This window comes from Rhea pennata, chromosome 2 (genome assembly GCF_028389875.1).
Source record: "Rhea pennata isolate bPtePen1 chromosome 2, bPtePen1.pri, whole genome shotgun sequence".
NCBI classification, from domain to species: Eukaryota; Metazoa; Chordata; class Aves; order Rheiformes; family Rheidae; genus Rhea; species Rhea pennata.
Genome location: NC_084664.1, coordinates 58,719,977 through 58,739,759, shown reverse-complemented (window position 1 = coordinate 58,739,759; position 19,783 = coordinate 58,719,977). Strand labels below are relative to the sequence as shown.

General features: G+C 37.5%; 1 protein-coding gene across 8 annotated transcripts in view; it reads left to right on the top strand.

The window, feature by feature from the left end:
• Positions 1-19,783, top strand: part of TPK1 (thiamin pyrophosphokinase 1) — a 309,021-nt gene that overhangs the window by 131,917 nt on the left and 157,321 nt on the right. For all 8 annotated transcript variants that reach the window (XM_062569597.1, XM_062569603.1, XM_062569598.1 and 5 more), the window contains one exon: positions 14,740-14,812. In XM_062569597.1, coding sequence (XP_062425581.1) covers positions 14,740-14,812 — 73 coding nt within the window. The remainder of the gene's footprint in view (positions 1-14,739; positions 14,813-19,783) is intronic.

The following is a 19,783-nucleotide window of genomic DNA, read 5'->3' as shown; positions in this document are numbered from 1 at the left end:
ATTTTAAGTAGGCATTACATGGGCAAATCCTTCCTCATTTCCTTACTCCCTCTTTTCTACCCCAAAGTGAAAGTAGGAAAGAGCATCATGACTGTGTTTACTGTAATGAGATTGATCTTTCTAGGGAAACTCTCTTGCAGCATCTTTTAGTGTGAGTCTAGTATTGATTTATGATTCTAATTGATATGCTGTAGCTCTTGTTTATTAAGTGACCACATACAGGGATGTCATCTCTCATGCACTCCCCATAAAAAAATCTCTGCATTTCATTAAATCTCAGCATAAAAGGAAATGTTTCCTGGCAGAGTAATATTCTAACAGCACATTGCAAGTGTGCAGAAGGGTCCCAAGGTCACAAACTCCTTTCGAAGGTTAATTAAGTCTGAAAAAAAGGTATTATGTTGTAATTAAATAGTAATGAATGAGAGGCCAGGAAGTACTTTGTGTATGTTGCAATACCACAAGGCAAAGCCAAAATCATCTGCAAATTTATTATTTTATTACATATTCTGTTATAAAATACCCTTGGGTATCAGTGTAATTTTTATTCTTCAACTTGCATATGACAGAAAGGGGATTAAGTGGTCAGCACTGTCATGCATATATGTAATCATAATACATCTCAAGGTGGTTCTGGGAACTCTAATAACATTCCTGACATACTTGAGAGGACTTTGATCAGAGGGGCAGTGCCTCCCGAGTTATGTACAATCTCATTTTTTATCAGAGTGGAATGTGCTTTCTTCGCTATGTTCACATTGGAAAAGCTCTTGCAGGTTTTCACTTCTTTCAGTAGCACCTGTAGAAGAAATCATGTTCATGACCCTGTTTAAGAGCTCATCAGAATTTCTCTTTTAGTTCTTGTGGGGTTTAATATTTCAGCATGCTAAAGTGTATTAGGCAGGATCTTGGCACAGGGCCACGGACAAGTTGTCAATCCAAATGTAGATTTTTCCCAGCCATCGTTGTAAATGAGCTGATTCAGACTTTCATACATTGGCTTGCTTCACTCTGTGTCTGTTATCTGTAAAGAGTGAGTGATTTTAGTGACTGAATGTGTTATAATAATTTAGGAGACAAAAACATGGATTACCAATAGCTTGTAGTTTTAATTCCTTACTTCTGTGCTTTATTATTATTTTCTATTATTTTAATTATTTTAGCCTTTTTTCATTATGAATGAGAATTTCAAAACTGCAGTTATAAATGGTTTTACCCAACTTCACTGGGCTAAGAAAGGGACAGGGAGATTTTTTTGTATCTAGTCATACTTGGGCTAGCTGAAGCATAGACATAAATCTAGAAATGTGTATTCTGGAGCATTTTGTAAAGGTTAAGAGTCTTTCTACCTTACTTTAGCCCTTCCATTTACCAAAGTATGTCAGAAGTATCATTGAAAAAAAAAATCTATTTTTTTGATTCTGCAGCCTGAACTCTGAATAATTATCTTACAGTAAAAAGGGCCTGGATGCCAGCAGGTCTACTTCACCTTTTAGAGCTCATAGAACTGAAGCTGAATGTGGGAACAGTCCTAAATCCTTGTGTCTTTTTGTTAGCATGTAGGCACAAATGCCTGATTTGTGACTGGCAGCACCAACTGGATGGTGCACACTTGTTTGGCACGTGGGCTTGGATATGAGTCTAACAGCCTAGGATGCAGCTGGTAGTTTTGCTTGCGATAAAATACAGTTCTCCGTTAGTCTTAAGGAGAACTTTCAGTTTCTCTCTGAGGAGAAACTCACTTCACTGAGAGTTTTTCTTTCATCCTAGTAAATGCCGTATTTTACTAGGATGCTAGTTATCAGTGTTAAGAATTGGACTATTCCTCCTAACTTTACACAATTTTTGAAAACATATATGCCTGTGAATAAATTACCTGCTGGTATTAAAATGTGTGGAAAAATTTATCAAGTAGTGAATTGTCCACCAAAGGAATGGGCCATACTGTCGTCAGGGTATTCATTCCTCTGGTTTTGCTAAGTGACGTCTCTAAAGACAATTACATCACACTGTGTCATCTCCAGTGGTCTTTGGGCTGCTCTTCAGGACATCTCAAAACAGGCTAACCCAAAGTGTGGGATTCTCAGCTCATCTGCCTCCTGTGTAGTCATTTAAAAGCAGGCCTATAATACTGCTAAATGGGAGTTTTCTGCCCCTTTCTCATAAGTGGAACTGGTTGTACACAGAGGCAGAGGGAAGGCTGTACTTAATCAGACCTCTGAATGTCTTTCCTGAGAAATAAATACTATTACTATATACAGAGATAATCCCTTTTTGGGGGGGACTCATTGTTGCATTTATATTATTTATGGGTAGATTTGTGTCCTTAAGATCTATTTCTGATTCTGTAGGAAAAGTTATTTAGTGCTTTGACATCTAATAAAAGATTAAATGAAAGTGGTAATGACCATAATAATATAACTTAGTAGGACAGCAGTTAATGGTCTTAGAAGTTGTTTTTTAATCATGATAAACAGTGAGGTTGATGCAGGTGGATATTGTCTAAATATTTGATACAATAAGCAGGCATCAAGAGCATCAGAGTTTAAATTGAAAGGTTTTTTTTCAGATCGTCTAATTAGTCTCATAGAAAATTTATTATCTTCATTATGGTAACTTGTACAGGCTCCAAGATGAGGGCTTTTTACACCCCAAACTACTTACCCAGAATGAGATTCTCCTTGTCTGAGATATTCCTTCCCACATAGACAAAAAGGGGGAAAGGAGGAGGACTAGGGAGGGGGACAAGTGGGAACAGAGAACTCTATAATATCATGTATATGTTTCTAATGCATATATGCGTATATGCAGACTTTTCTGTGATTGCCATTTATGAATGAGCACTAAATCTATACATATAACTGGATGAATTTGTCAGGTAGGTAGTTACCTAAATACTATCATTTGCACTCTGCATTCTATATTGGGAAGTGACAGAAAGCTGCATGCTGCAAAAGCAAATTGGAGAGCTGATTCAGGTTCACTTAAAACCTTCCCTCCATCAAAAGCAAGAATGACATTTCTTTGCTTTTGATGAAGTACTGGTGGTTATAGCCAGCTCTACACTTTCTAAGCTACATACTTCCAAGAAGGAATTTGGTAGATAGGTCCTAACCACAGTCTGGCAACTAAACTAAAGATGTGGTAGCACCAGAAGGACGTATTTACTTTTTTTCACAAATACAGGATAGCAGTTAGTCTTTCTGACTAATTGATGTGAAAGCATTTAGTGTGTGTGTCTGTGTGTGTGGGGGGGTGTTGTTTCTTACATGTAGTTAAGAGTATTGTATATTAAGTTGATTTTGTATGGGAAACAACCAGAGCAGCACAGAGTTCAATGTGGCTGAATATTTATTCTCCCTCTCAGGCTGCTGTCTTACCTCAATCTGAGTTCTCTGCTGTTGTACCTACCTTACTTCCAGCTGCTGAGCTATCCTAAAGCTAGCTCAGATTTATATACACTGCAGTCAACCACAATATCAGTGTAGCCTTGGAGCCCCTTAGCTGTGCCCTTTCATTTTCTCTCGTTTACACTTGCACTTTTTTGGTTACAAAGTTTATTACAAAATTATGCATAGTTTTAAATGTAGTGAAATACAATAGATTATTTTTGCATCCTCTTCTGGTCTGTGAAGTCTGAATTGTGCACTTAAAAGCACGAATTTGCTTCTAATCATGAGTTTGTGTTGAACTCCTTGTGGATTCTGTCTCACTAGCTGCATTGGATTTAGCTATGATGATTTAAGATGTAATAAATTCAAAGTATGCTCTCCCCAGAGAGCCAAGATGCTAGCTGTGCGTGTTAAGCTAAGCTGTATGTATGGGGGGTTGTAGGACTGGGAGCTAGTGAGAATTGTAGCACTTGGGCTTAGATTCTTGGAGCCTGTTAATGATTTCTGTGGTTAAATCTTTGCAGGGACAGTTGATTTCTAATATGACTTGGAAGATTTGGTTTTTCCAAACCTTGACCTCTTGCAGGAATTCACTTTGTTGCTATGTTTACTCTTAGTTCTTTCTCAACACAGTTAGCATCACTAAATCTGTATATGAGATTTTTTTTTTTTTTTTAAAAAAAGGCAAACTCCACTGGCTGTTACAGTACGCATTGTATATTGAACTTAGAATCAGTATTTCTTTAGTAGAATAGTTTAATAAGGTGCAGGTAAAATATCAGTAGGCCAAGCAAGTACTTCAGCAAAATGTGGCCTGTTTGCCTCTTCTTAGGTATGAGATAGGCAGTCCCTCTTCAGCCATGCATGCTTCCTGGTTTAATATTTAACAGCTGTGAAATAAATTACAAAATAATTAATATCAGCTATATCCTTGGCTGCTGTAAGTTATCTATTAATGCTTGGTCCATTATTCCAGCTGAAGACCAAATATTACTACCTGAGCATCAGTGTGACCATTGGTGCTTTTGACAGGGGAGGAGAGGAACACTTTGAAATGAGGAGGACTTTTGGCCTTATGCTTTTGCAGTGCTAGATTCAGTGCTAGTGCTAGGTTCCTTTCTTCTAAGGAACATCTTATACCTGTACATTAGACTCCATAGATAATTGCTCTCTCGCCTTTTCAGATACACTGTGTAGGGAGCTGTGGTTAGGTTACTTCTAGTGCTGATGGCCAAGTGCTCCCTGAAGAAAAATACTTTTTAGAAGCAGTACTAACTGCTGAGCTGGATGAATCTGACTGTAACAAAGCAAATGCAACAGATTAACAGCAAGATTAACACTTACTTGGTGACAGTCTTTGGGAAACTAGACAGCATATTTGCTGATCAGGGTCGCACTGCCACTGGTTAGATTTGGTAGGTTTTGTTAAATTCAGTTTTTTATTGCTAAGGAACAGCAGAAAGAAATAAAAATTTAGGTCCAGCAAGTCACTGTCAACCGGACATCCTTTTGCATTTATTATGTTTATTATGTTGCAGAGCATAGGTATGAACTTGCATGTTTTAGTGGTTTAAACATCTTAAGGAAGAAAATGACAAGAGATAGCAGATTCATTCCATTAGATAAATACATTTTGTCCCTCTTTCTGTTTTATTTGTTAAAAATAAAAAGTGGAACAAATACAACTTTGATAGAATGTTTCAGCTGAGTATACTATGTTTTGGTCAGAAGGTAGATTTGTTTAAACAAGAGAGGTGCATCTTTATTTTGTTTCTTAACTTCATCCATATGCCAAATAACTATAAAAGACTTTTTTTAATCCTTTAAGTTTAATTAGTGTTTTATCAGAGACATTTAAATTGCAGCTACACTGAGATGATTGTTTGAAATACTACTATCTTGAGAGAGAGAGAAAGACCTGCTTGTGTATATAACTGTAAACCTACCAGCTTTGCTAACTAAAATATCTTTTCTGGTACTTGAACTCTGTAGAGTCAGTGACACTGTGGGGAGGATAAGAAAAGGATGAAAATCAGTAGATTTTTCTCCTTACCAACTGCAGAAGCCTTACCCTGCTGTGATGCTCCAGCCTAGTGAAGACACAGATCACGGGTATATCAATCAAACACTTTTCTATCAATTCATTCAGACCCCTATTTTGAGGGCCTACCTTTCACCCATGCAATTAGTACTAACCTTAAAAGAATTTCTATCAAACTTTTTAATGTGATGTTACACAAAACACAAGATCTGGAAAACCAAATAGGATCATATACTGTATAGCTGAGTTGTGTAGAAATGGGAGAATATTATCTTGAAATCATTGGATGAAAATGAGGATGCTTTTGGTAAAGGTTGCTAAGCATCCGAGGGGGCCCAGCTCTCATTTTGAATGTGCATTTATCTCTCTAATTAATGCTTCTGTGCTGTGTAAGAGGTGTAGTTCCCTTTTGAAATGCTAATGCTGCAGTGGAGTATCCTGGTTCTCTAGCAACTCCACAAAAGCTACAGCAGAGGTCAGCGGTGAAAAGTTTAATAAAATTCTGCCTCCCAGTGACTTACCAAATTTCAGCCATACAAAGAGAACAGATAGACTGCTGACAGCTGTGTGTTATTATGTGTCTTTTCTCTGTTCTGTACTGTGTGGGTTCATTTTCTAAGAAGAGAAAGTAATACATTTTGTTCTTCAGTGTGCAGCCCTAACATTTGAAGGATCCTCAATACTTTATTTCTCTGTAAAATATAGCATAGCTTATCATTGTCAGGGCTCAAAACCTGAAGAAATTTTATTATCATACTTGAGATACCCAGACACATCTTTACCAAAAATATTAAAAGGTCAAGAGTTTGCTTAGTGGCTGATACACTGGCAAATGGGAATCTAGAACAGAAGATATTTTATTTAACTATCTGGGAGTCAGCTTTGCCTGTCAGCAGTTACATTGTCATCAGATGTTCTGGTTTCCTCCTTAAGACTTCATGTCTTCTGAATAGGCATTTTAAAATACATTTTTCTGTGACAATTCACCTTTTATGGCCGTTTTTCCTCTCCGTACAGATTATACACTGTCAAGAGATCTCTTTCTTGGTTGTAAAGTAGAAAATTAGTCTATAAAATGATTTGTATATGGAAATCAGAAAGGAAAATGCAAGCCCAAACAGGAGGAACTTAGAAGGACAAATAAGACTTCTTAAAAACCTCTAGGAGTCTCCTTAGGGATCAACGTTTGTGCCTGCTTGGAAGAGGTTGCTACTGCTACGTAGGCAGATAAGTGTCTTCTCATGCACTAGTCACCCTGTAGAGGGAAAGGCCTCTAAAGGATTTCTGCTGCAGACAAGGTACTAAAGTTTCAAGGCCTGAGGAAGCAAAGTAACTCGGCCTCTCCTGAACAGGTCTGCTTTCCTGTTTTTTGAAGTACATAAACAGATGCTAAACATAGGCAAATACTTAAGTGTATATTCTGAAGTGAGAATTAGTATCTAATAAGGAGAAACAAAATATACTATGCATATTTCTAGCTGTTGTGGAAAACAATTTTTTTTTTAATCCTGTATTGGAAAAGTTTGTTCTCTCCTTGGAGCAGCAAATTCCAGCTTTGATGGCACACTGTGAAGAAGGTCTGAGCTGACTCTAGCTTCCAGTGCTGCCTTTTAGAGACTAATGACTAAATCTCACTGTTTGTGTAACTTGTGACTTTTTCTATGTAAATGTACCACGTTTTAAATATCATGCCATCCCTTTGATTCCTTGCATGCCATTTAAAATGCTAATAATGAACAATTTGATTTTCTCTAATATAGTGGCTGGCTTTCTTAAATTTTTAGTGCAAATTCTGCCATCTGTTGCTTTGACAGGAAAAGAGGGAAAACTTTGGATGTCTCTAACTTCAGCATCAGTCTTAGTCAGATACCCTCATTTATAAGAGATTGTCCTTGTTACACTGCCTATCTTCTCTCTATTTCTCTGTGGCCTCGTGTTCCAGATTATCGTCTGTCACATCTGGGTACGTAGTTATGCTTCGCCAGCTCTCAAAGCTGTGCTTGCAAGGGGCTCGAGCTGAAACACCAGTCCATGCCCTACCACTGTATTCACCTCCAGGTAACACCAGGACATAGTGCTTGAGCCAGTGCGCTGCTTTCTTCTGAGAGCTGCTGGGTAGTCTCGGCTTTAATCCACTCTAAGGTGGTGGCAGCAGTGGTGCATTCATGTGTGCTTTGTTTAAGCAAAGTTATTGGTCTGTAAATAATAAAAAGAAAAACACAAGTAATTAGTAGTTATCTGTGAAGTTTCTTGTCTTTTTTTACCAGAGACCACAGGAGAGTGTTCATCACCATAAGAAGCAAGTGACCAGTTCTTAAATCTTGGATTATACCGTGCTTCATATTGTATTTATTGTAACTGACTGGCGAAGAGTTACAAACATTGGCAATTAAAAAGAAAAAAGCAACAGTTGCTGCCATCATTAAGGCTTTTCCTTGCGCTAAGGGAAAAGATTTCAAAGCAGGGAGGCAGGGAGTTATCTGCATGATTTTTGTTAATGATAATGGGAGTTAGTTGGCTGTCCCCCACAGAAAATGTCCCCCTGATGTGTGCTTTGCATAGCAGTTTCAGCTGAGGATAATCTGTTATACAATTTATTTCAGATATTTTTTATTATTTGCAAGGTGACACTGCATACCAGGCAAGCATAAATGAATGCATTATTGCCCTCATATCTTCACACAGTTTTATCTTTTTCTTTAAATCATAATGTTGGCAGATAAAATAATACTTTTATGTTCTGAAGCGCCAAGCTTTTAAAATTGAAGGGGAAAAGAAGCTCTTTTCCAAGGTTGCCAAATATTACCAAGTCGTTTTAACCATAGAGCTTCCTGATTGTAGTCCACGGACTCAGCAACTTAATCTGTGCAAAGGAATCTGGCAGGGTTGCGCAGAGCAGCCGTCCGTATGTGGCCTGATTTATGTACGTACGTGCATTCTTTGTTAAACTTAGGTCTGCAGTATAGTCTTGCCTTTTTTTTTTTCTTGCCAAACTTGTTATCTAGATTTACTGTAATCATACAAAATGTTCAAGAATTACTGTTCTTTGTAGCCAATTGTATAATAAACATTAGGGCTTGACAGTGCCTTGGAAGAAGGAAGGGATGGGCTTTGGGGGTTTGTTTTTCTGGATTTCTACAACATCTAGTACAATGGCATCCTCAGTGTCACTGTGGTGCAAATATTATATAGTAAAGGAAGATTTGTGGATTTGAATAACAGTGAACCATGGGGTAAGGAAAAGAAGGCTGGCTGGCTTCAAAAGAGCCTTAATTGGGAAGTAGAGGGTTGGGGAGTTTTTAAAATCTGTTCTTCACAGTCCCTTATTGTCAGGGCTTTAGTGTGGTCAGCTCAAGGTGAATGAAAATGCTTTTTGTGATGTTTGAAGTTACTTAATTGTGTCAGTACTTTGACTTTTGGCTTCTAAGCTTCAGGCATGAACGTTAGTCATGGTAACACTACAGGTAATATTGGGAAGGTGTTTATAGATTAGTATATATAAACTCTAAATATACTTCACAAGCTAACATTTCTCTTTTCCCCAAGAGCACACCTCTATACAACTAGATGGGTGATGCTTTGAGACAAAATACAAGTAATATCTACTTGTGCTATATCCATCTATGGGAGTTGAAAGAGGCAGTTCAGTCTTCACAGCGATTAGAATTCTTTTAACAGACTTAAACAACACCTTTTTGACAGGAACACCCCTCACTCTTCTAGTCAACAGTGACAGTCACGAGGACAGGATGGAAGTGTGACTTAAGAATTAGAAAATGCAGCTTTAGAGGGGTTTCTTTGTTAAGCTGAATATAGTATTTACCCTGACGGAAAGCTGAAGTGCTTAGTTTTACATGTACCCAAGTGTGAGATGCTAATTAATGAAAGTCAAAGGTGACTTGAATGACTTTGTTCCACAAAAAATCTGAAGCGTATCTTCTTCGCTGTGTTTTCCTACTTGTAAGGAGCTCGTGTGTATTTGTTGCTCTGAGGTAAAAGGCCCCATTTTTAACATTTATTTTTTAGTAGTTGAAAAGAAGCATAGGGAACCCACTCGGTGCCCTCGAGTGATACAGCTGGGACATGTATAACTTGTCTGTGTTGGATTGTTTCTTGTGTTATATTTGAAGGAAGCAAAGGTTACCACAGATACTGTCTTTAATTGTTCATGTCTCTGATGTTAACATTTGTTTAAAAAAGGTTAATTGCACACAATTATGTGTTAAAGGAGCTACATCACAGGAAAAGTCAATAGTACTAGGAATCTCTAACTTCGAATTAATGATACCACAGAACAGTTATACCAGGGCAATTTATTTAAGGAGATAGCATAGTATTTTATTATAAACTAATTGCTGAAGTGTGGTGTGGGTGTTTTTGTAAATGAACAGAAAGGCAGATTTAGCACCCCATGCTGAATTCTACAAGGAGTGAATAAAGAACCAAGTCAACAAACATTTTAAATTTAGCATGATGTTCATTAGTGTTGAATAGTTTAACATAAAACTGCTTATAGTACTAAGTTTTGTGTTCAGTAGATGTGTTTTTTTCTTTTAATCGCAAGACAAAAAGCACAGTTGAGTTTACTTAGCAAGAAAACCTCAAAATCAAAATAGCTTGTGTTTGTTTTGTAATCTGTATATCTGGTTAGAATCAATTACTGCTTTATGATACAGATGACTAAAACTTCATTAGTGTATCTTGAAACTATGGCAAACTCAACATTCAGCCTTTAGCCTATTTGGCTAAGATCCCCTTGGATCTCACAACTTTTGAGACAGTGTTGTATTTTCTTGGTAAGCTGATTAAGCCTTTATGGATTGTCATACTGAAAAATTTCTTTTTTAAAAGTTATATGAATTAACCAGTTAGCTATGGAGGCACCTTCAGATTGTAAGCTGGAAGAAGTCCTGGCCCTCATAACTCCATACTCAGTTTAGTTGGGTGTCATGCCATTCTAAAATGAACAAAAAAGAAGAAAGAACGGTAGGTGAAAAAAAAAAAGAAAAAAACTCTAACTGGCCCCAAGCCTCTGAAGATCTTTTGTGTTGCCCAGCACCTGGTGTTTATGCTTCCTGAGAGCTCTAGAAAAGACTTAATAGACTTCACTGGTCTTACATCAATTTTATAATATAAATACATATTATAAATATATATGTAAAATAAAATTTTGTGTGTGTATATATAATGTATATATAAAAATTTATACTTTGGTCCTGTTATGGTTATGGAGTTGGTTCACTCCTGTTAATAATCAGTGTAAAGTGGAGGAGAATCAAGCTAGCTAGGCTGATCATGGCCTTATATACTTAGTGATGATTAATAGATATAGAGATTGGTTAAAACATGTTTCTAAAATGCAGTAGACTGCATCCTCTTAACTACTTAGAAATGAAAATTTATATTACACTTTGAAAAGGAATTCTAATTCCTTTGTGTCTACATTTTTTGCCATCATGGGCAGAAAGATAACTTCCTCCACTAAAGGGTATGTCCCAGCTACACCACTGAAGAAAACATAATTGTTTAATTAAATACAATTGTGGTATAGAATAAGAATCACTCATGAATTTGGGGTCAGAGGATAGTAAAGCATAGTGCGACTAACACAGCAATGTGAGATTGTTACCCTACTTTTACAAAATACTTTAAGTAAAGGCTGCTTTTTTAACTTTACAGAGGGACTTTTCGTGTTACGTTTTTCTGACAGTTTTTTTTTCCACTCACCCAGTAGTGAGTTTGACAGTGCATTCACTTGAACAGTGGTGGTTGCAGTGTAAAATGGGAGCTCTGTGTTTGATTCTCTGGGGCATGCTCTCCTGGACTATCCTGTACTCTGGAGTGAATACAAAACAATACTAAAAGCAAACAACCACTTTTTACAATATATTCTTAAATTACTTCAGTGTGGGCTCTTTGCATGTATATCTGAAGTATTTCCCCCTTTTAATTTTTTTAGCTAGGGCGTCTTCTGAGAGGTGCATCACTCTTAGAACAGCCCTGCACGTGTCAATGGCTCCTCTTCAACCCTGTTAATAGGAGAAGAAAAGAATTTTGATAAAACGCTGCTGCCTTGAATCAGGCAATTTGTCCCACAAAACTCGAAAGCACTGAATCAGACACACAGCTTTTGACTCTGGGCTGAAAGTTGGTTACTTTTAGTGGTTTGCTCAGTCAATCAGCTACAAAAAGCAGCCTGTGAAGATAAAGCGGAATTGTTTTCTGTTGTTTGGGAGGCAGACAGGGCAGGCTGCAATTTGCTCATGATGGCTGTTTTTTGAATTCATCAAGAGAGCTTTTTCGAATTTCCTTGTTTCTGATGTTAGAAGAAGAAAGGGGAGAAAGTAAAAGTGCTCTAGCTGCTATTCTAGAAAATGACAATGTTATGTACGGTGAAGCTTGGACCTTTTGAAAGTTAAAATTTCCCAGCCAAGATTGATTACTTACTCTCTGGAAATCAGTTCTGGCTTTGAGGTGGTTGCAGCTGAGCTATTTAAAGAGAATATGTTGAGGTACTGCTTCCTGGCAGAGAGCGTAGAGGCAGAGTAACCAGGAATCCTTGCCGAGCACTCTGGGGATGCAGCAAAGGTGCTTGTTGCTCGAATCTGTTGCTTGTAAAAACTCAGTTCAGCTAGCTATTAGCATTGAATTGGTTTTAACTGTGAGGAGAGCAAAAGCTGTGTGGAAACATTTGATTTAGAGAAGATAAATTTTTGACTAATTCTGTCCCCAGACAATTATGCCTCTTGAAGCACTTAGGAGATATGTTTGATTATTTAAGAACACTGCACCTTGTACTTACTATAGAGGAAAATGACAAGGATAGTTTTGGATTTGTGTGCAGCATTTCAGTAATGTAAAACATCTTAGGAGATTGGCTTTTACAAAGTTAATGTGTGTCTTAGCAAGTTGGCTTTCCAGGACAATTGTCTGTTTTTCTTGCTGTTCAACCAGCTGGGCTACTGCACAGACCAGTGAGGTAAGCATGTACATCTGAGGGCACTGTTACAAGGCCAAAAGTGAGTTTGCTTGTAATGGCTTTGTCTACATCAGGAAAAACAAAGGAAAATAACAGTGGGAAAGAGGTTATCCTTAGCTTTAAGTTTAGTAGTCGGTAAATAATTCATTATGAAACTTGTACAAAGGTTAACAGGCAGTGATTTTATTTTAAATTTAAATTTTTAAAACATGAGATTTTTGACTGTACGTTCAGGAGGTCAGTGTCTTGAAAAAGAGCACATCTAATTTTTCTTTTGCTTTTGTTGGTTTGCAATGGCACCGATTTGGGCATCTAAAACAAAGCACTGGAATATTTGTCTTCCTTTTAGTTGCTTTCTGTGTCCTTTATAAAACTTGATGCTAGAAAGAACTACCTTTTTCCCTGTGAGACTGTTGTGCCATCACTCTTGGTGAGATTATATTTAGAACATACCCTTTTATAACAGCCATAATACTAGCAGAGGTCAGTGAATTTGAAGTAAGATAGTTGCTTGTGAACTAACTCACAACAGTACTTACCAGCTTCTGCTGAAAGAAAACTGTGGCTAGTTACCATACATCCCTCTGAAAATCTTTGAGCATAGCCAGAACACAGGATTTTTTGAACATTTTACTGATCTGTGGTGTTTGTAGACTCTACATCACTCTGTTAAGATCACCTGGAAGAAAATCTGTGCCAGTGTTCTTTGCTCAGTTCCTCGTAACTCAGCTTCCGTTCATCCTGACTGCAGGAGGTGTAAGCTAACTTGCTGATAAACTCTCATGCCCATTACAAAATTTGGTAACTTTTGGGAAGAGGAGCTATATATTTCATTTGTTAGAAAATGGTGAAATCACTGCTTTAATTTCAGAATACAGTTCGACCTTATCTATTGAACACTGACAACACTTTCACCTGTTGAACATTACAGAGATTGAGCAGGATAGAAAGCTATCTGTTTTGTTTAACTATTTTTGAACTGTACTTTCTATAGCACAGTTGAAGTTTTATTACAAGCTGATAAGAACATATGGATTAAACACTTCGAGCATTCTACAATTAAAAAACACAACAAAGCAAGATAGAAATTGTAATGCAACAATGTTTATTTTATGTGGTTTTCAGCAATATATTTTGTGAATGATAGTAAGGATCTGAAATCTAGCTAATACACATTTTGTACAGTCAAGAGATAGCTTAGCCTTCTTCCCCTCCCACTTCCCTAAGCATTTGGCTTCTTTCTTGTGGAAGGAAGCCAAATTTCTTTTAATAAGAAAACAGAAGAAAGGGGTAAGATCAGTAACGACCACAATATTAGTTTTGAACAAGTATTGGTGTCTCACTGAATCAGTTGCTAAATGTATTAATAGTGTATTCTTTTGCACAGAAGAAGAAGAAGAAAAACCCTAAGCATTACATACAGTAGATTTGAGCATATCACAGTAGGAAAACAGACTAATCTTATTTTCCTTTTCCTTGGAATTTTACTGCACTAAATTTTTAAGAGAAGAACTGCTACACTGAATAGGTTTTCATATGACACTTACTTGATTAGTAAACATCAGAAGCTTTGTATAGGAAGAAGGAAAGCAATACATTCTGGAGTGCTGGATTGAGCAGGTTAACTGCAGTGCTTTGACAGCCCGCAAAAGCTCTTAAAGCTTATCCAGTTCTGAAACTGGAGGTGGCCAGTTTAGGTTCTTTGAGGAAGATCTGTTTTTTGCTACAGAAACCCGCGTTGTGTACCGTTTCTCATGGCCCTTCTCTCTCATCTGTGCCCTCAGTATTATTTGCCTATGACTTCAGAGAGGGCATCTCTGAATTGGAATTGCTGCTGCAGCCTGAGATGTCACACTGAATCTGATTTGCTCATTCATTAAAATAAATAATTAAAAAATTGTGGCATACTAAGTGTCCAAAAATTGTTATCATCATCTTCTGAGAAATGATACCCTCCAAGGCTTGATGTACAGTACACAGAAATGCTTTTTCATATACTTTGCTGACCAAATGATACATTTGAAAGACATTTGGGAGGACAAGTTCTCTTTCTTCAAACACTAGTCCTACAAGTCCTGCTTTACTGACTTGTGGAGATGTGTGAGCATCAAAAGATGCTCACTTATCAAACATGGAGCAATAGATTTACTGATTTTGCAATCTGTCTGTTATTTTACCTTCTATCAACTTTCTTTTAACATATTTTTTGGTATATCGCATTCCTTTGAGAGGTGACTAGTTATATCCTTCAGCTCTCTTAAAAATAAATACTAAGTGTAATAAGAGGATTGAATTTTCCATTTCACTGCTCCTTGCTTTTCTTTCAGCTTCTTGCCTGATTACATCAGTGGTGATTTTGATTCCATTAAGCCTGAAGTCGAGGAGTACTACAAGGTCAAGGTAAATTAAATCTCTTTGATGTGTTTTTGTTAGAGCATTGTAGGATCCAACCCATTAGACCCCTGTTGGTTATTAAGTGTTTTTAGCTCCAGTTGGTTTCTTCAAGGCTTCAGGTGTGAAGCACCTTGCCAGCTTAGATATTGTGCTCTAAGGGACACTGTACTAATGCATGAGGTAAGCAGAGGAGTTGCATTGCTCCTAGACTCTTGTGTAGTATGTAGTTTCATAGCACCTCCTCTAGAAATAGAACATTTGTTACTAGAGATTATACCATCTAGAAACTATGATTAAAACTTTCTGAAAAATCTGTCATTGAAAAATACTGTTGTTGTTCAGCGAGATACAAAGCTGTGAGAATTAACCTCATCTGCCTGATTCACGCATAGCTGGCACTCACAAAAGTTCCATAGAGAGCTTCTTTAAGTGTGATAGTGTTATTTTTCCATGATACGACTTTTCTCCTTTAGCAGGAAGCTGTACATGGAGACATCTCTCTCTTTGATTACACACTGAAGCATTGAATTATGCCCTGACTACTTGTGTGGTTGATTAATGGAGTGCCCTCCTTAATGGATTTTTGGACAATCCCTGCATACATTAATTTATCCCTAATATAGCTAAAATGTTTCCAGGGAGCACCATAAATGTAAACTCATGTTTCTCAGGTTGTGGGCCTAATTGTTAACTAGACGCCTAACATGTTTAGAAGTTTTGTCTTTAACTTACTGTTCCGCATTTACCACTTCAGCAGCCTACTTGTATAGGCTTTTGTGCTAAGGGCGGTCCCTCAAGTCTTAGAAAGCAGCTCTCTGTTCATTGCAGTGTCCTGGCTTAAATTTGCAGCAGGCTGCACTTACATGAGCAGCAAGTATTTGATCCTTATGAGCTAGAGGACTTAGAGATCTGTGGTATGTCTACTACTGATTCAGTATGTGAGGCTGAAATTTGTCAGTTCTCACACGTTTTGAATGTGATCCCAATCCACCTTTAAAATCTTTCCTGAAAGAAGGGAGCCTTGGGTTGAGAGGACTAGAACAAAGCGGTTCAAGCTGTGGGGAGAGGGCTGTAGGATTGTGTGTGTGCGCTATTGCTGTACCATCCCCACAGAGGAAATTATCACAGAGACAAGGGTACCTGTTTGGTGCTGGATTTCTTCTTGGCAGTTGTGAAACAAAAGGTGCTGAGCTCAGCACCTTTAGTGGAGGAAGAGAGTGAGAGTACAATTCTGAATTTAGGAGAAACAGTCTCCGACTTCCAGCCATCTCTGAGCACTGTGTATTTTTCTATATTCTGCATTGTTCATTAGAAGGGAGAAGTATGTGGGGGCTGACCATCTTGGGAGAAGAGCTCTGGAAAAATGCATGTGTTTCTTTAGGTTACAATTTGGGAAATGAAAACAAAATAAAAGCTTTGGATTAGTGCCATTCATTAGAGACCGAAAACTCATCGTCTGTGAGTAAACGGTGAATTGCAAAGTGCGCTACTTTATTTGGCAGGGCCAACGATAGTAATGTTTGCATAAACTACATATTAGTAGGTGAAACCTACAGGTTAAGGACTGTTGAGCAGAGTACGAGAGGAGATGAACATGGTCAGAGAAAGAGAGAAGAAAATAGTAGGACGACGAAAGGGATAAGCTAAACTGGTGTTATGCTTTTTCATGTGGATCACTTTTCTGTAGCATCCCTTTTGGCCTCTCCATTGTAGCTGACTGTTGATGGGTGGTTTACGTCCTGTTTGTGAAGGCTTGGTGAACTCTTCTACTCCATAAAGAGTTTATGCACCCATGCAAGTGCTGTGATGATTGGATAGTAAAGGAAGCAGTATATCACTGAGATTGTAAAGAAAAGAGAGAGCATAGTCTAGCCTGCAGAACCCTTGTCATGCATGGCAGAGGAAAACGCAGTTTGTGAGATTTTTAAGTTTGGGTGTATAAGGTTCTTTTTTTTTTTTTTTTTTTTTGATTTTTAAAATGAGCTTCTTTAACCAGGAAGTTAGAATAGTAAATACAGATGGAAATTTAAGGAGATCATAAGCAAGAATGTAGTAAAACACAGAATTTGAAGACAATGGCGTTTGTTCTCTTTTAAAGTATCTACAGCATCAGCTGTAGTCCAGCGACGTTCAAAGTCACTGTGACCTGGAAATGTATGTGGTGATGACCCAGAACAGGTGAGCTCTGCTTAAATAGCTAGAGACAGAAGCTGAGGTAGAGTAGATCAGCATAACTCCACTGACTTGAGGAAAGTACAGTGTCACCTTCTGAGTTAAGATTGCCTCCTATTCTGTTCTTTCTTTCTCACTGAAGCGCTGTCTAACTTGCAGGCAAGTTTTACCCACTTAAAATGTGCATTTTAGGGGATTGTTTGCGTCAAACTGTCCACACCATAGTAGTCTCCAATCTGTATTAAACAGTGCTTTGAATTCATGTGTTATTCTTTAAGGCCAAAAGAAAATACCAATGTGTTTAACATTCGCCTTTATGTAGGTTCTTGGGCTTAGAATCAGAGATGAGGTATGCTGATATTATTAGGAAATATTAATATATTGTTTCAAGCCAACTCTTTTGCCAACTGCTAATGATTGTGATTGGGAAAATGAAAGAACTGTTGTTGCAAAGTTTAGGCTGATGCAATGTAATAGTTTCCAGTGAGCAACTGGATGAGAATCCGCAGAAACACCGTATGTTGACTGGCTGATCAGTCTTTCTCCGCACAAAACAGCACTTTCCCATGCTAGTTTTTGATATTCATGGTCAATTACTTCAACATTGACATGCTCGGTGGTCCTGCAGCCGCCTCCTTTCCCAGTCTTGCTTCTGAATATTCACCCTTGCCAGAATGGAAAGTCAGAATCATTCTTAGCACGCAGAATTACCTGTAGGCACATACACATTCATCATGCAATATCGCTTAATTTTCATTTGTCTAGGCTAATATCAACAGTTTCATTGGTTAGCCAGACCTCTCTGAAGCTGAGCATGTTACTTTACGACAACAAAATATTTATTTTCTCCTTGAAATGTGTGTCTCGGTGAGCTTTTTCAAGGAGTTAGGTTTTCGTCACTTAAAACAAAAATATTCTGTTGACATTCCTAATAATTCTGCTTACATTTACTGGAAAGCCACCTTTCCCTTTTTATTATTTTCATTCCACCAGGCTGTCCTGCCTGTTTGTAATAATCTTGAATTTTTCCCCATCACATGCACCTGTCTTGAATTGCTGCTAAGTCAGGGTTAGTAATGACTAACACAGTAGCTAGTTTTAATTTCATCAAAATTCACACAACATAGATGTTCATCTTCTTGCTGCTCCCATTTTTTTTATAGATACCCAACGTAAATTATTCCTGAATGTTACACAAAGGAAAGGTTAAGCTTTTTGAAGACATTTATTTGGAGTAAGTCAAAAATTCTGCAGTTTGGTTACAACTTTACTATGATCTGTAAGGAAATTCAGGATATTCCTTAGCTGATCTAATTCGTTATGGTCTGCAAAATCAAGTTGAGAGAGATGGAGGAACTATCGAACTTGGCGCAGTTTGTATGGAGTGAATGTAGAGGAAGGTGAAACAAGATACTCACCCTCTGCACTCCTGTGTGCCTCTAAGAATGATGAGAAGCAAAAAGTCACACAAACTTTTCTGTCACTTAAGTCTAGTTTGATTGTTGCAAGTTCATATGTTAGATGAAGGGCAAGTGGTGCTGAAGGATCCTTCAGTATTTTAATGGCCATGATTTAATTTATATCTGGAATTAAAGCAATTTCTTTCGTGTTTGTGAAACTGAATTGATATTTCTCTTTGTTTTTTATAAGCAAGCTTTATAGTTAAATTTTACGTGTGAACAGAGTGCCAAAGTGGTGGGATTTTTTTTAAATTGCCCTTACTACTAGAGATTTATGCATTTTAAGGATGTGAAGATAGCACCCTGCTGGTTAAGAGGAGTTACATTTCATAGTAAAGCTTATGGATGTTAATTATTCAGTTATAAAATGTGTTTGTTTACAAGTGGTTGTGTCAAAGACAGCATAGGGCAATGCTGAGTAACAAGGGGGGTAGTATTGAAGTTGGTTCATGAAACTAATTGCAGTTTTGTAACCAGTTGTATCGTCGTCATGAGACAATTATGGGCCTGACTCCTCCATCGCACCAGTTTCGTGCCAGGGTGTTGCTGCTGGACTTGGAAGGTTTTATGCCTCATTTTACATGATGAAAGCAGGAGCACATGTATGACATAGCAGGAAATATGACATACAGATTCCCAAAGCCAAAGGGTTTTACTGAAAGAGATACCCCTAAGCAAACTCCTCTGATGGTTTAGTTTGAGCAAGGGTTATTTGACAGCTGCTTCTGTTTCCCCTTGAGGAGGATTATCAGCATTGTGTCAGGGAACCTCATTTAAATAAAGTTCGTAAAATGGATTTCTTTGCTTCACATTTATCTTTGTTAGGTGTGGCGGGCCAAACTAAATGAAGAGATCTAAGGGCAAAACTGTGTTTTTTTTCAGTGTTCATGGAAAATAATTGTGCAACTGATTGTTATGAATGTGATGTGTAAGCAATGAGTTTGGCATGTTATGCTTTTGAAAAAGAATAAGTCACCATGTATCATAGGTTGTTCAGCTTTACTTTTTTGTTTATCGTCTTGGTTTTGCATCTTGGCTTGGCTGGGCAAGTAGGTACTTTGGTTTGTTTATTCCTTATATTAAAAACAAAACAAAACAAAAGTGATGCTTTCTCCCATTGTTTGAAAAACTAAATATCATTAAAACTGGATAAAACTGTTCCACGACAGGAAATGGAATCTCATGTTTAAATTTCCCTTTTTAAATCTCAGCATGCTGTAAATAAAGATCAAAGAACAACAATTTAATATGCTTTATTCTGTGTATCTTCTGTCATCACTGAAAGACATATTAAGAGTCTTTGTACTTCGAGTATAGCTAAATCTGCATGTTCATATGATCCCAT